Here is a 13,356-nt window from a genome sequence, read left to right on the forward strand (position 1 = left end):
AATAAAGCTTAATAGAAGAGATTCACCCTTTATACACAGGGTAACAATTTTTTTATTTGACTATACATGAGGACTAGTACAGTTTTGTTATCTAAAAAGCACTGTACTTTGACTTCATGTGGGATTTTAGACTTTGTTCAGTGTTACTATTTAACTAATGCCTTGATGATGACAGTTGGAAGCAAGGTTTTGCTTCCTCCTGGGCAAGAGGAGATGATTTTAGGCAGGTATGGCCAGTGAAACAATCACATTGTTGTCTGGATTTCAATCCATTAAAGAACCGTGCTGCAAATACACACTTAAATTGCTACTGTAATGCAGGAAATTGGACTCCCCCAAGTGCATTTCTTCTTAATCCCACCCTAGCTTTTGGCCAGTTTACATCTCCTACCCAGCTCATCTCCTTACCAGAGGAAGAATCAGCGTTGATGCAAGAGTGGAGGGGAAACAGAGTCCTGGGAGGGAGGAACCGCAGGAAGACCAGCTTAGTTCTGCTTAGCGTGATGTGAAACCACAATGCAAACAGTTGAGTGTGAGGAGAATCCCAAATTAACTTTGAGTTCAAGGCTTATCAGGCAGCACCAGAATCGCTTATTTGTGGGGAAAAACCTTTGGATCTGATTTTTGAATATAGCTTCAGATTACATGGAGAAATTTCAGTGTTAGAGGCACAAAGTTACCAAGGATTGATCTGGTATGAATATCCAGTGTTGGAGAAGGGGAAAAAGAAGGCCTCACAGGTTATAATCATCTTATTAGATCTTTGATCGGCAGACTAGGTTATACTATATAGCAAACATTGTTTTAATACTGCAGATTGCAGCCTCTCCTACTGCTTTCAACAGAGCAGAAGTAACCTGGCAGCCAGACAGTGTGCGCTTATTATACAAGAAAAACACACTTCATTTATCTGGTTGCTTCCAGCCTTACTAGACTTTGATTTTTATAGTTTATTCACAATTTTGATGTAAAAAGAAACAAGTTCCACTACACACTCAGTCAGGTGTGGTTTTACTTTGTTTACTTCTCCTTTCCAGAAGTTTTCTGATCTCTATCAGTTTTAGCATTCTCAAGTAATGGGGGAAAAGAAGTGAAAAGTCCTCAGCACGTCAGAGAGTTTCAGAAGCTGATTCCTGCTGCTTCAGCCTTGTGCGTTGGTACATCTAAGGGTACTCATGTATTTGTAAGTAGACTTTGCAGAGGCTCCTTCATAGATTCTGCAGTAGTTCTTCCAGAATAACGGATGGAGTCAGAGGAAGTTAAAATGGTATCTAAATACTAACTTACGCTGCTTTCATTGGTTCAGTGTTTCATGTAAAGCTTCAGAATAATAAAAGTTTCCTTCACCTGGTTTAATATGTGATATGGAAGAAGTTAATACTTGTAGGAAATATTTTATGGGGAACTTAATAGTTGAAGGATGAATGGTAGACTTAGCTTACAGGAGTTGCCTAATGTGTTTAGCTTTGAAATAAAGTTTATTTATCTGTGGTGTTTCAGATGTAAATCTGTAACTTTTTGTTCTCTCTTCTAAGAGGAAAAGCTTTACTTACTTTGGTTAAATCCTGCTCCCCTGCCATTTTCTGATTTCATAAAACTAGCGAAAGGGAAAGATAGAAGGAAGAAGAAGTCATCCTCTTTCCTAATTTGTCACTCCAAGCAGTTCCCCCACACTGTCACCTGTCTAGTTCAGAGGCATTATTTAATAATACCTTCTAGAGTTGTTTGGATCATTAGCTGCCTTGTAACCCAACTTCTGCCTTTTAATTTTGCTTAAACTTAAGAGACTTACTGCTCCATAGGGCTGCTTCTTGTGCTGTGGTCTTTCTTCATCCTTATGTGGAAAGCACCATAGCAGAAATGACTTGACCCTTAGGCAGTTCTCCCTTTATAGGTCATTAACTTCCCCTAAGCCTATACTCCCAACAGCACTGGTGCTTTAGCTACAAATGCTCTTCAACGGCAGAGCAGCACCTGCTTAATGGAGCAGCACATGCGCTCACACAGCTGCTGGTAATCACACCTTCTCTTTTCCAGGACAGTTCTCTAGAACAGCTAGCCTGGTTCTTAATCACCTGACTGCACTCATCACTTTAACCTGGAGACTTGGGCAGCAATTGGTGCAGGTGCAACTCATCCCTGTGGTAATTTGATTGGCTCTAGTGATCCTGAGAGATGCCCAGATCAGCACTCCATCATCCATTTGTTGCATTAGTCATCATTGTCAGCTCTCCTAACGGTTTGGCCTCTTCAGTATTTTTCTTCCCTTTGTGTCTCTTTTTGCTCTCTTTCTCAGAGCCATTTGTGCAAACAAAGGCATAATGTTGTGTCTGCGTTGAAGATTCTCCACCTATTTCCTGTGTCAGATCCTTTCTGCTCTTGACATCACCAGCCTGGTTTAGCTCAGCTCCTGTGGGGTTAGGAGTCCTAATTCTGCATTGGGATCGAGTGACCAGGGTAGGAGTGGGCAGCCGTCCTTCTCATCAGCTCTCAAGCAATTTTGTTTCAGCTTTTAAATGTAGTTTAACAAGCCAGTACAAGATAGTAAACAATTTAATTTGCATTTAAACATAATCACATGCCCTCTCATCGAATTTTGGTCGTGTGGAATGCATTCTGATATCTGTGTCCTATCTTTGTTGATAAACCATTTCTCCCTTACCAACTAAGTGGTGTGTGTAACAGATGAGTATTCAGTGATGCTTTCCCCTGTCTGTGCTGGTGCAACTGAAAATTACAGATGGTGTAAGCGCTTTTGAAAATGAGGTGTAAATGTTGGCTGTGTTAAGTTGCATTATTAGAGCAGCCCTTATCAAAGGCTTTAAGGTTGTCCAGCACCTCTTATGCCTCTTAAAGTTGCTGTAGTCTGACAAAACCATATCCCTTCATCTGACGTTTACCTCAGCAGGTTCTAAATTTGGAATGGGGGAGGTGGAGAAAGGAGAGGAGACGGTGATTTGTAGAAAGCAGTGATTTATCCAACTACTCCCTGCTGTGAAGTTTTGAAATTTAGTTCAAGGCATCCCATTTGTGTTCTGTGGTGGCCAACATTTAGTCTGGCTGTCAGGGCCTGGGAGATCTTCAGCTCTACCTGATGAATGAAGATGCACAAAGATCTGGTGCGGTGCCTTCCCATGTCAGTGCTGTTCCTTGCAGCCAGGGCTGCTCCTTGAGCAAAGCTGCCCTGTCTGCACTCGCTGCTTTTTCTGCTATTGAGTGATCCTAGTCTTAGTCTTTGCACTTTGAAATGCAGCAGTAAGAAAGGGAAATCCATTGAAGAGGAATGCTGAGAAGGGTCAGATGGTGACACTTGCAGGACGGGCACACTGATATCCTCTGTTAAAACCTTCAGTTGTTAAATCTCATCAGTTGTGTTACCGTGCATTAACAAAACCCACTGGAAAAGTATGTCATCCTCCTTTGGTAGCAGGGAGACATGTAGCGCTGGTACCAGCAAGTCTGTTAATTAGTGCATGTGATTGACTGTGCTCTGGGGAGTATTCGCATTTCCGTACTGAATGAGATTTCTGTCTCTAGTACTACCTGCTTTCGTTTTTAGAAAGTGGAGCACGTTTATTAAGTGCAGGAGCTGCAGGAAGAGAAAGCATCAGATGAGTGAGGGAGGGGAACGCTCCCTGGAAAAGCACAGCAGCAGCACTCTGGCCTTTGTGACAATGTGCTTGTTTGTAGCAGGCTCAGAGGAGATGCTGTATGTATTGTTTTGCCATCTATGATTGCACTCGTTAGATAGCTACTGCAAGGTAAAGTTATGTTTTTACCTTTCTGGTGAGTTTCAATTGAGTTTTAACTTTTTAATTAACTTAGTTTAAAGAAGAAGGTGTCGCACTTAATGATTTTTAGCACCCTCAGAACTCAGGTATGGCCATTCTGTAAGGGTCCCATCCCAGCTGCTATTTATAGTCTCAGCACTTTACCCAGAATTCACTTCTTAAAGAGGAATTTCTTTTCCTTGGGTGGAGCTGATTCTGACCAGCAGTGAGAAAAGGAAGAGGTGTGAATCAGTAGAAGAGTTACTGCATTACAGTAAGCACTTGGGGCTGGATAACTTTGTTTTAATGAAGTCACATAATTAGCTGTCTTTTGTTTTTTAATGTGTTAAATAATTTCCATTAAATAAATGGCAAGTAGGTCTGGTCAATGGCTTTATGAAGATTATTAGTTGTTAATGCTACAGCGGAGTGCAGTGCTTTTCTGATGTACTCAAGTTTGCCCAGGGCTGAAGGAAAGACTTGATAGAAAGCCTTGCTAGGTGTGATAACTGGGTGTTGTTGGGGTGTCAGCAGCACAGCTTCTTTGCATTGCTGTTATGTGTTTTACTCTGGGAATTGCATTGCATTGCTTGAAATGTATTTGTAACTTTGTTTTGAGCTACTGTTGTTTAACTTACTTATTGCACACACATCACTTCTATGGTTTGTGGCTTGTGCTTCTCAGTGTGGATGTTTCCACTTAAGGTGGGGAACTTTGCCATAAAAGCTCTTACGTATGCATAGAACTGTAAGATAACATTTATTTGTGGTAAAAATGGTGTGTACTGGAAGTCCTTTGTAACCTTAAGACATGCAACTAATGGGTCAGTTCATGCAGTATTGATATAAATCAAGGTATGTTTAAGCTGTTTTCCCTTTTTTACTGACTGAATCCCAAATACTATCTTCTTGAGGTGGAGAGGAGACAGCAATGCCATCTTCTCATTCCTTCTCTGTGCACGGAGCTGGTACTGCTCTGCTGCCATGCAGGAATGCTGGAGGGAGGGCTCTGCCTAGAAGAATTTCTAGCAGTTCTCTTCCACTGTCCACACTGGGCTGCAGTAATAAAGAAGCACTGATCAGAAACGTTTCTGAATTTCTTATCAGGAGCTATGGGGAAGAGAGTGAAGGAAGTTAAGGTCAGTTAGATGCTTAACAGTAAAACTTAAGAAACTGATCAGTATCTCTACGTTAGAAATAATGTTTTTAGACTCAGAAGAGTAGGCTGAGGCTTGGATTAGAGCGCTGTTGTTCTGCAGACTTGAAGAATTGAGGATCCTTTCAGAAATATTCTTTTCTTGGTTGCTCAGTTTGTGTCGTGAATTGAGAACTGCAGTAAGCCTGGAAGTGATGGGTAGGCAAGAATAGTAACAAATGTTTTCTGTAGTTTATATGAGGGGGAACATGGTGGTGGTGTTCATCAATTTCTGAAGTCTTGTTGTTAAAGAATTTGGATATGGTTGCTATTCTAAGCAGCTTTGTGACCAGCTAGGAGAACAGAAAGTCCAAGTGTCTGTAAGTTTCTTTGTCTAGTAGTGGTTGCTGGAGGTTCTGCTTCTGTAGGCCAAAGGCAAAGGAGACTGCGGTATGATGGGATGTTTGCAGAGCACTACAGGGGTGTACTTGTGAAAGGTGTCAGGACAGAATGTTTGTATTGCATTACAGGCATAGTTAAATTATTGGGGGCTGGGGTTGGATTTTTATCTGTCATTCTTATACCATCAGATCTGAGCTCCTCTAAGAGAGCAGGCTTTCACACTTATAAATGGATGCAGATTACCTTTAAATATTTGGATTGAATATCCAGTACAATACTTAGCTGTAGAATGGAAATTACCTTTTAAAGAATTCTCGGTATAACATGTCGTAATCCTTTGTCATTTTGTATTGACAGGAATGCCCAAGGAAAAGTACGATCCACCTGATCCACGGAGGATGTACACAATTATGTCCTCAGAGGAAGCAGCCAATGGAAAGAAATCACACTGGGCAGAGCTGGAAATAAGTGGTGAGAAACCAGGGAATGATCCTCAGTTAAGATTTCAGTGTATTTTAAGAACAGCCTGCACAGTACGGGCTTGAACAAGAAACACAGGGAGTATGAAACAGCTGTAGGAAAGAAGTTCTAAGCTCCATGTGTTGCATTCGGTGGTAAACTGGAAGAAGCAATAATAAACGGAGGTTTTACGCTGAAATTCTGATTAAATAAGGAATTTCTTTGAAAGATTGGTATTTCTAAATGGCTGTTCAATAGATAAATGTATAGAAAGCAAATAGACTTCTAACTGTGAAGAGTCTTCCCTTCCAGATCGCTGAATCTGTGTCATCTTTCAAGTGCCACATGCCTTTACATGTGAATTACAGTACTTACTCAAAGGTTACAGGTGCAGAAACCTAGTTATGTGCTGCTTCAAGAAGCATTAATTTAGGCATGGATATCCTCTTGGACATCTGCTACTTATGCATAGGAAATGCATTAAGTAATAGCTCTTTCCTTTCATGCTTTGTGATCTCACTATAGACTGATTCCAGCCAAGGGAAATGTAGGTGGTAAAGAGAATATATAAATCCTTTTTGCTCGAAAGGTTTCTTTGATCGCAGTCACCTGTTTGCATTTAGAGGGTAGGAGAGAGGGAGGAGTTGTTAATGCAGCCTTTAAAAACGCAGAGAAATCCTGATTTGTACTTAAAAACGTTTCAGAAAAATTGTTAATAAGCTTTACAGGAGAATGAACCCTTGAAGGAATTGTTTGCATTTGCCTTGCAGAGTAAAACGTGGCAGTGTCTTTGTTCCATTGATGATCACAGTGTCTTTTCCTTGCAAAATACTCGGTCATCTGCTACAGAAAGCAACAAATGCTTTAATTGCTTTTATTGAAATCTCCCAGCTCTTTGCTGCAGGCTTTTGTGCGCAAGTCGCTCTTGTAGCTCCCTGACAAGTACACCTGTATTAAACGTTTTGTTACCAGGGACTGCCTTGCAGATACAAATGTATCAGTGTAGCTTTCCCCAACACTAAATGTGAGTTGTTTCCTTAAATAGTGTTTTTCATAATGAAAGGAATTATTATGTGTACACATTGGGGTGTTTATTAACGATGCTGTTTTTAAAGATGCTGATTTTAACCTTGGGGTTTTTAGAGGCTTTCAAGCTTTTTTAACCTTAGAGAAACTGATGGTGGTGCTCTTCCTTCAATGCTGTTGGCACAGTTGGGTGACTCTTGTAAATGAAAAGAGAGCTCCTCCTGGGGGAAGAAAATGTCTTTGGTAGAAGAAATGTTTTGAGACCTTCTGATTATACCTCACATTGTTTGTGTGCAGCGATGTAACAGCCTCGATTTTGTAACAGAAATCCATGTTTCCACCTTTCAGTTTGTACAAAAATTGTACCTTTTTAAAAAAATCTCTGGCAGTGATATATTCAGCTTTCAGATGGAAATCCGTGTTCTCAACCAAGCATTTTGGTCACCCCGAATGTAGTACTTCTGGCTGTTCCTGGCTGGATTGATGCCACAGAACAAAGATTTTTGGTTTGAAAGATGTTACACAGAAAGAAGGGGAAAATTGAAGAGCCGTCTTATATCCCAAACATAAACAGTAATTGAGAAAATGCTTCTTAAATGTATATTAACTGTTGGGGGGGATGGTCAGTAAATAGGTCTGTTGTTTTGTATGGATCTTGAGAAAAAACCAAAGCTCAGAACTTAAGTCTACGTTGTTTTTTTCCCAGTCTCACATACAGTAGTGCTTAATTCTTTGAATTATAAGATTAATTGATCTTATTTTTTGAATTTTTCTTTCTTTACCATCCTTCCACAGGGAAAGTGAGAAGCTTAAGTTCATCGTTGTGGACACTGACCCATTTGACAGCTTTGCATCTCAGTGACAATTCCTTATCCCGTATTCCTTCAGACATTGCCAAGCTTCATAATCTGGTGTATCTGGACCTGTCCTCTAATAAAATCCGCAGTTTACCAGCAGAGCTCGGAAACATGGTGTCACTCAGGTATGCGGGTTTATAACAGGAGTTAAAGTTGCTTCGCTGTTATCTTTGTACAAACAGCTTGGCTTTTGGCATAATAGTGATGTTCTAGTAAACAAAAAACATAAATTCCCTCTTCCTTATTTTTTTTTCACTTGTTCTCCTATTCTGATGTATGACATCATATATACGTAATGAGCTCTAGAAATGCTCGGTTTGACAGCAGAAGCCCATTTTAAGTCTTTCTAAGTCAGGTTTCCTCTCCTATGCGTCTCTTCCCAAACTCTTTTACAAATCTTTCTGGAGTTATCTAAGAAATACTAATACACAGAAAATTGCCTTTAGCTCATTGCAATGTAGGAAAAAGGTCTGATTAAACATCAACAGTTGTATTAACTACTGTTTTTTCTATTTATTCATTTTTCCTAATAATATTTGTTCTTATTCTCTAGGTTTAATAACTAATACAACTTTTCTAATGTTGTCTCTTTCCCACATTTGCTGTAATTTAACTGCGTTCCTTTGGAAATTAAGGAGGAAAAAAATATCAACCGTATGCAACTTTTTCACTGAATTTTACAATGAAATTAGTACCAAAAGCTCAAATTCCAAAGTAGTTCACATCTCAATTTATGATAACTGTCTTCTCTCCTTTATCTACTCCTCAGATATTGTAAGCTAGCAATCCTAAGTTTACTGATGCATTCTCAAATTCATCTTTATACTTCATCAGCATCATTTCATTTCCATCAATCTTTTTCTTTCCTTCTACAGTGTCGCTATAAAATTAATACTCATTACCCGAAGTTAGCTTACCCTTGCATAGTCATCAGTAGTGTCAAAAGATACAATGCCATCTTCACAATGCTTTCCCAGTTTATTCTGATTCTCTGGAGTTTCAGCTCTGCCAAGTCTCAGGCCTCTCTTCAGTAGAGAATGACAAAGCTAGTGAATGTGCAATGTGTAGCTAAGGCCTAGGATCAAACTAGTGTTCTATTTGTGACAAAAACATAGCACTGAAATCCAGGTCTCTAGACAGGAAGAACTAGTGCATTAATCCACTGCGCTCTCTCTGTCCTCAGTAATTGCAGCTGATCCATGATTTCTTTTCACTGTGGTCAAAGTGAAGAAAAATCCGTAAGTGCATCCTGTGTGATAGTGCTCTGCAGGTCTCAGCTGTGCTGTAGTTTTATGTTTCAGGCTGGCTCTTACTGCAGATGCTTCCAATAGATTCTGGGGAGTTGATCAAACTAACGGTAATTCAGCACGGGAAATTGCTAATATCCTGAGCCAGAGAAATAATTTGCACTCTCACACTTTAGCGTTGGTAACAGGTCTTATAACTCCCACATCTGGAGAACTGTGTTTGGGCTGGATGGCAGAGCTCAGCCAGGGCTCGTGGCATCTCCCGTTTTACTGCAGGTGCCTGAAGGAAGAGGTGTCAGGGGGAGCAGTAAGATGTCTGATCTTTGAGGAAAGAGGAGAAGTAACTGTAACATGCAATGAAAGCTCAGATCTGAAACAGATTCTCTTGATACACTTGAAAGAATTAGTAGAATTTGCTGTGATCATCCCTTCTGTACAGGAGGGGTTCCATGTAAGCATAGATCATTAGAGGAAACAAATTCTTTCATCCAGGAGAGAAGTGGTAATGATGCCTCCTAGTCTGCCATTCTTCCTTCTCGCTCATTTTCCACTAGAAGACGTAGGAGAGCTATTATTATTATTTATTATTAAATATTTTTTTGTAATTCATATACAATCTAATTTTTATTTATTTTATTTTTTAGACTTCAGTAGTGCTTTGAAAAGCTGCTATAGGAAAAAATGTCTTCCTAAAGTATAAATTAGGACCCTTGTAATGTCAAATGTAATGTTATCCCTAAAAAACAGTACCTATTTCAATGTTAAGTGTTTATGAAGTGCAGAGAACTGTTGGGAATGTCGATGTTTTCACTTTTTTTCTTTGAAATAATATCATAATTTATTATTATTTTAACCTTCTGTGTGTCTTGTTCATACTTAGAAACCCACAGTGACGCAGTGAGCTGCTTCTGAGTTAGGCTGCTTTCAACTGTAGGATTTTCATATTAAAAAGAAAGCACACAAAAATAACTGCAGACCATGTGGCTCCGTGTGTTGCAGCCTGTCAGTCAGCTGAGCACTGGCTTGCCATTTCTAGTTAACCGCCTGATTAAAAACAGCCTTTATCTCCCCCTTTATCTTCCACTGCTCCACACCTCAGAGTATTGGTGAAACAAACCCCTCGATCTTTAGCACTATTTCTAATCTGCATTGAAACTGGGTGAGTTCATTGAAGTCACTGCTGGGGAAAGACCAGGCAGAGCTGACTTTTACAAGGCTGGAAGAAGAGATGATTCTTTTTCAAATGCAATCTCATAGAAATCTGAAGGAAGCAAATTAACATTGGAAATCGTGAGCAAAGTCTTCAGTTCAGCTTGGGTTGATGTTAAGAAATTGGAAAGCTTGCTAAGAAGTCCATTTTTCTCTGCCCAATTCATTGGAATGTCAGAACTCCAGACACAAGTTCTGTTCTTGTGTTTGTTCTGCAATTTTGGAAATGAAAAACAGGTGTATTTTGTGTTGTGAAAACAAGCAGTGTTGGGGAGAGACACAACTCGTTTTTTGTGTGCCTGGACATGCGTACACAGCAGATCAGTATGCACTTTGCTTGTGTGACAAAAGCAAGCAGCTTATTCAGAGAGAATGAATTACCTGGGAGGCATGCACACTGCTTCTTGTATGTTATCAAAAGACCTTAACCACAAAGAACTGTAACTCTGCACTAATACAGTAATGTCCTAGCTCTCATATTACTACCATGGTCCTGAATTTTTTGCTTACTTGTTTTCTGGGATATAATTATCAGCTGAGCTGTTTCACAGCCTGGTTTGTCAAAGCTGTTACTGCTTAATCACTGGTAGTTACTAAATGCTTTAGTAATTGTTAATGCTTATGATATTTCTGACTTGTTAAGATGAACTCGCCAATCACCTGCTTTCCTCCTTACTTCAGTATGGTACCCATTCTTGTCTGTGCCTGTGTGAGTACAGCAGAATTTCCCTCCTGCTGTTCAGTGTTCAAGTTTGTTTCTTTTTATTTTTTTCTTCCTATGTTGTGGTTTGTTAGTATATTGTTTCTCTTTTAGTAACTTGTACTATAGGCTGCTGAAGACAAACCCAGGTCTGTTTTCAGCCCTATATGATTGTCACTCTGTCTACAGGGAACTACATTTAAATAACAACCTGTTACGAGTTTTACCTTTTGAGCTGGGAAAACTGTTCCAGTTACAGACTTTGGGTCTGAAAGGTATTACTACTTTTTCTTGGTATCTGTGCTTTGTTTAATGATGTCTCTCCTGCCATGTAGAGGCTGTAGACTGCTAATTCATGAATGTTACTGAGTAGCAATCCCAGATGTAGCTGCTTAATCCGCTTTTATAAACACTGTTTAGTAATTGTTAAAGAGAGGATCAAGAGTCGCTTGGGTAAAGTCCTCCTAGTGTAGAGAAGCTTCTCTTTTTCTGCAGAGCGAGAAGCTTTCTGTTGCTTGCACAGGCATCAGATATGGTGCTTGTTTTGTGGGATTGAATACCTGAGATTTGAAGCTTGTTAGATAGTAGATTTAGTATCTTTTATCAGCGATGCTGGCTTTTAACACTGATAAGTAAATTCATACTGGTTCTGTATACTTCATTCAGCATTTCTGTAAATGTGTTTGCAGGAAATCCACTCACGCAGGACATTCTGAACCTTTATCAGGAACCAGACGGGACGCGAAGGCTACTGAACTATTTGCTTGATAATTTGGCAGGTACTGCAAAAAGAAGTAAGTGATCATTCTTGAAAGATTTATTCCTGCTGAGTAAGATAAATGTGATTATCACTTTTGTCTCTTTAAAATATTTCCATAGTTTCAACAGAACAACCACCTCCAAGGTCTTGGATTATGTTACAAGAGCCAGACCGTACCAGGCCAACAGGTACTGTAGTGCTTCAAGGAAGTTTTATTCATTTCATATCAAATGTTGATTTCTGTTATCTGCTACTAAAATCTTAATAATGCTTACATTAGCCAGTCATCTGCCCAGTGCTGACAGCCAGTTGTAGTAGCCCCGTCCCATCTAGAACCTCTGCTTCAGACTCTGTTCTAAGTTCCTTTTAATTAGCATACTCTTCACAGAAACGGAAGTGACTGTCCAAAGTGAGTCAGTTAGTTGAATTGTAACAGGCTTAATTGAGCATTTGTTGAAGACTAAAAAATTGAAGACCGTGATCTTAATTCCTCAGAAAGGTAAAGATTTTTCTTTCAAGTTCCCTATGTGTCATCTGACTCCACACTTTCTTGTTGTTTGATCTCAGGCTCTGTTTAATTGTTTACTAATTTCTTCTGCATGAATTGTTTAAAATAAAGCCTTTTCTATTTATTACCATGCAACTTTTTCTGTTTAACTAAACCAAATATCCGTGCTGTTTGGTTACCTGTAATCTTGCCGCAGGCTGTCTCATTATATATACCTCCTGTTCCAAATTAATGCTGAGGACTAGATGTGTATTTTCTTTACTTGTAAGCTGTAAGGTTTTTGAGATGGGGGAAAAAAATGTGATTTTATTTTACGTATACTTTGTATTTTGTGGGAAGGGTTCCTTGCCCTAACTGTGAATCTCTGAAATTACGTGGATCTGTTACAGTTAGTGGTACAAATTAGGATAAGTTCAGTAGCTATCCTAAGGTATGTAAAGTCCTCAAATAGATTATTTAAAATCAGTTTGAAACTCCTTGTTCAAGGCTTTTCCCAGTAACGCACCACTTAATGTGAAGTACATTTTTCAGCTGTATATTGCATTAACCATATAAAGAGTTGTTTTGATTTTTGGTTTCTGTGTAAATGTTAGTAAATGGCTGCCAGAAATCCCAACCTGGAGGTAATTTGTCCTCCTGGAAGGACTGAAAGATGCTTTTATAGCATAGGTGCAGGTGCTGTGTTTTGGTTGAAGCAAATGAAGCATGGATTCATAGGTCCGCAGAAGAGAAAGGAGAAGAAGATAATTGTATGGTTTTTTGTTGTTAGTGTATCAGTATGTAAGTGACATTATCGTTCTGCAGCCTTGTTCTCTGTCATGTGTTACAACGTGCTGTGTGATAAATACGCTACCCGGCAGTTGTATGGCTACTGTCCATCTTGGGCATTGAACTGGGAGTACAGAAAAAAAGCCATTATGCAGGAAATCCTGAGCTGCAATGCTGACATCATAAGTCTTCAGGTAAAAGATATACTGTTATTTCTTTTCCCCTTCCAATTCTCACGTGCTGGTTTCTCTGTATTAAATATATTTGCTGTAACTGGTATGTTTTTCAAAACCCTCTGAAAACAAATGGAGAAAAAAAAGAAGTGGTGTTCAGAGCAATATTTGCTGCTTGACATCAAAAGAATGCTTTTCAGCCCACACAGTTGGAATGTGAACCAGCAGCTGCTGATCAAAGCAATGTATGTGGGGGTGTCTTTGTGTGTGCATGTGAGGGTATAATTGACACATTTTCAAATATAAGGCTTAGGATAATCATAACTCTGGGGATTACAGAAG

At 39.4% G+C, this 13,356-nt stretch overlaps 1 protein-coding gene across 2 annotated transcripts in view; it reads left to right on the top strand.

The window, feature by feature from the left end:
• CNOT6 (CCR4-NOT transcription complex subunit 6) overlaps positions 1-13,356 on the top strand; it is a 35,888-nt gene that overhangs the window by 14,427 nt on the left and 8,105 nt on the right. The window contains exons 2-7 of one of the 2 annotated variants that reach the window (XM_072348100.1): positions 5,665-5,778; positions 7,588-7,774; positions 10,995-11,080; positions 11,495-11,599; positions 11,685-11,753; positions 12,878-13,035. In XM_072348100.1, the coding sequence (XP_072204201.1) occupies positions 5,667-5,778; positions 7,588-7,774; positions 10,995-11,080; positions 11,495-11,599; positions 11,685-11,753; positions 12,878-13,035 (717 nt within the window). In that variant the 5' untranslated portion in view covers positions 5,665-5,666. The remainder of the gene's footprint in view (positions 1-5,664; positions 5,779-7,587; positions 7,775-10,994; positions 11,081-11,494; positions 11,600-11,684; positions 11,754-12,877; positions 13,036-13,356) is intronic. The other variant, XM_072348101.1, reaches the window with a different exon arrangement.

The sequence above is a fragment of the Excalfactoria chinensis genome, chromosome 13, assembly GCF_039878825.1.
Source record: "Excalfactoria chinensis isolate bCotChi1 chromosome 13, bCotChi1.hap2, whole genome shotgun sequence".
Lineage (NCBI taxonomy): Eukaryota > Metazoa > Chordata > Aves > Galliformes > Phasianidae > Excalfactoria > Excalfactoria chinensis.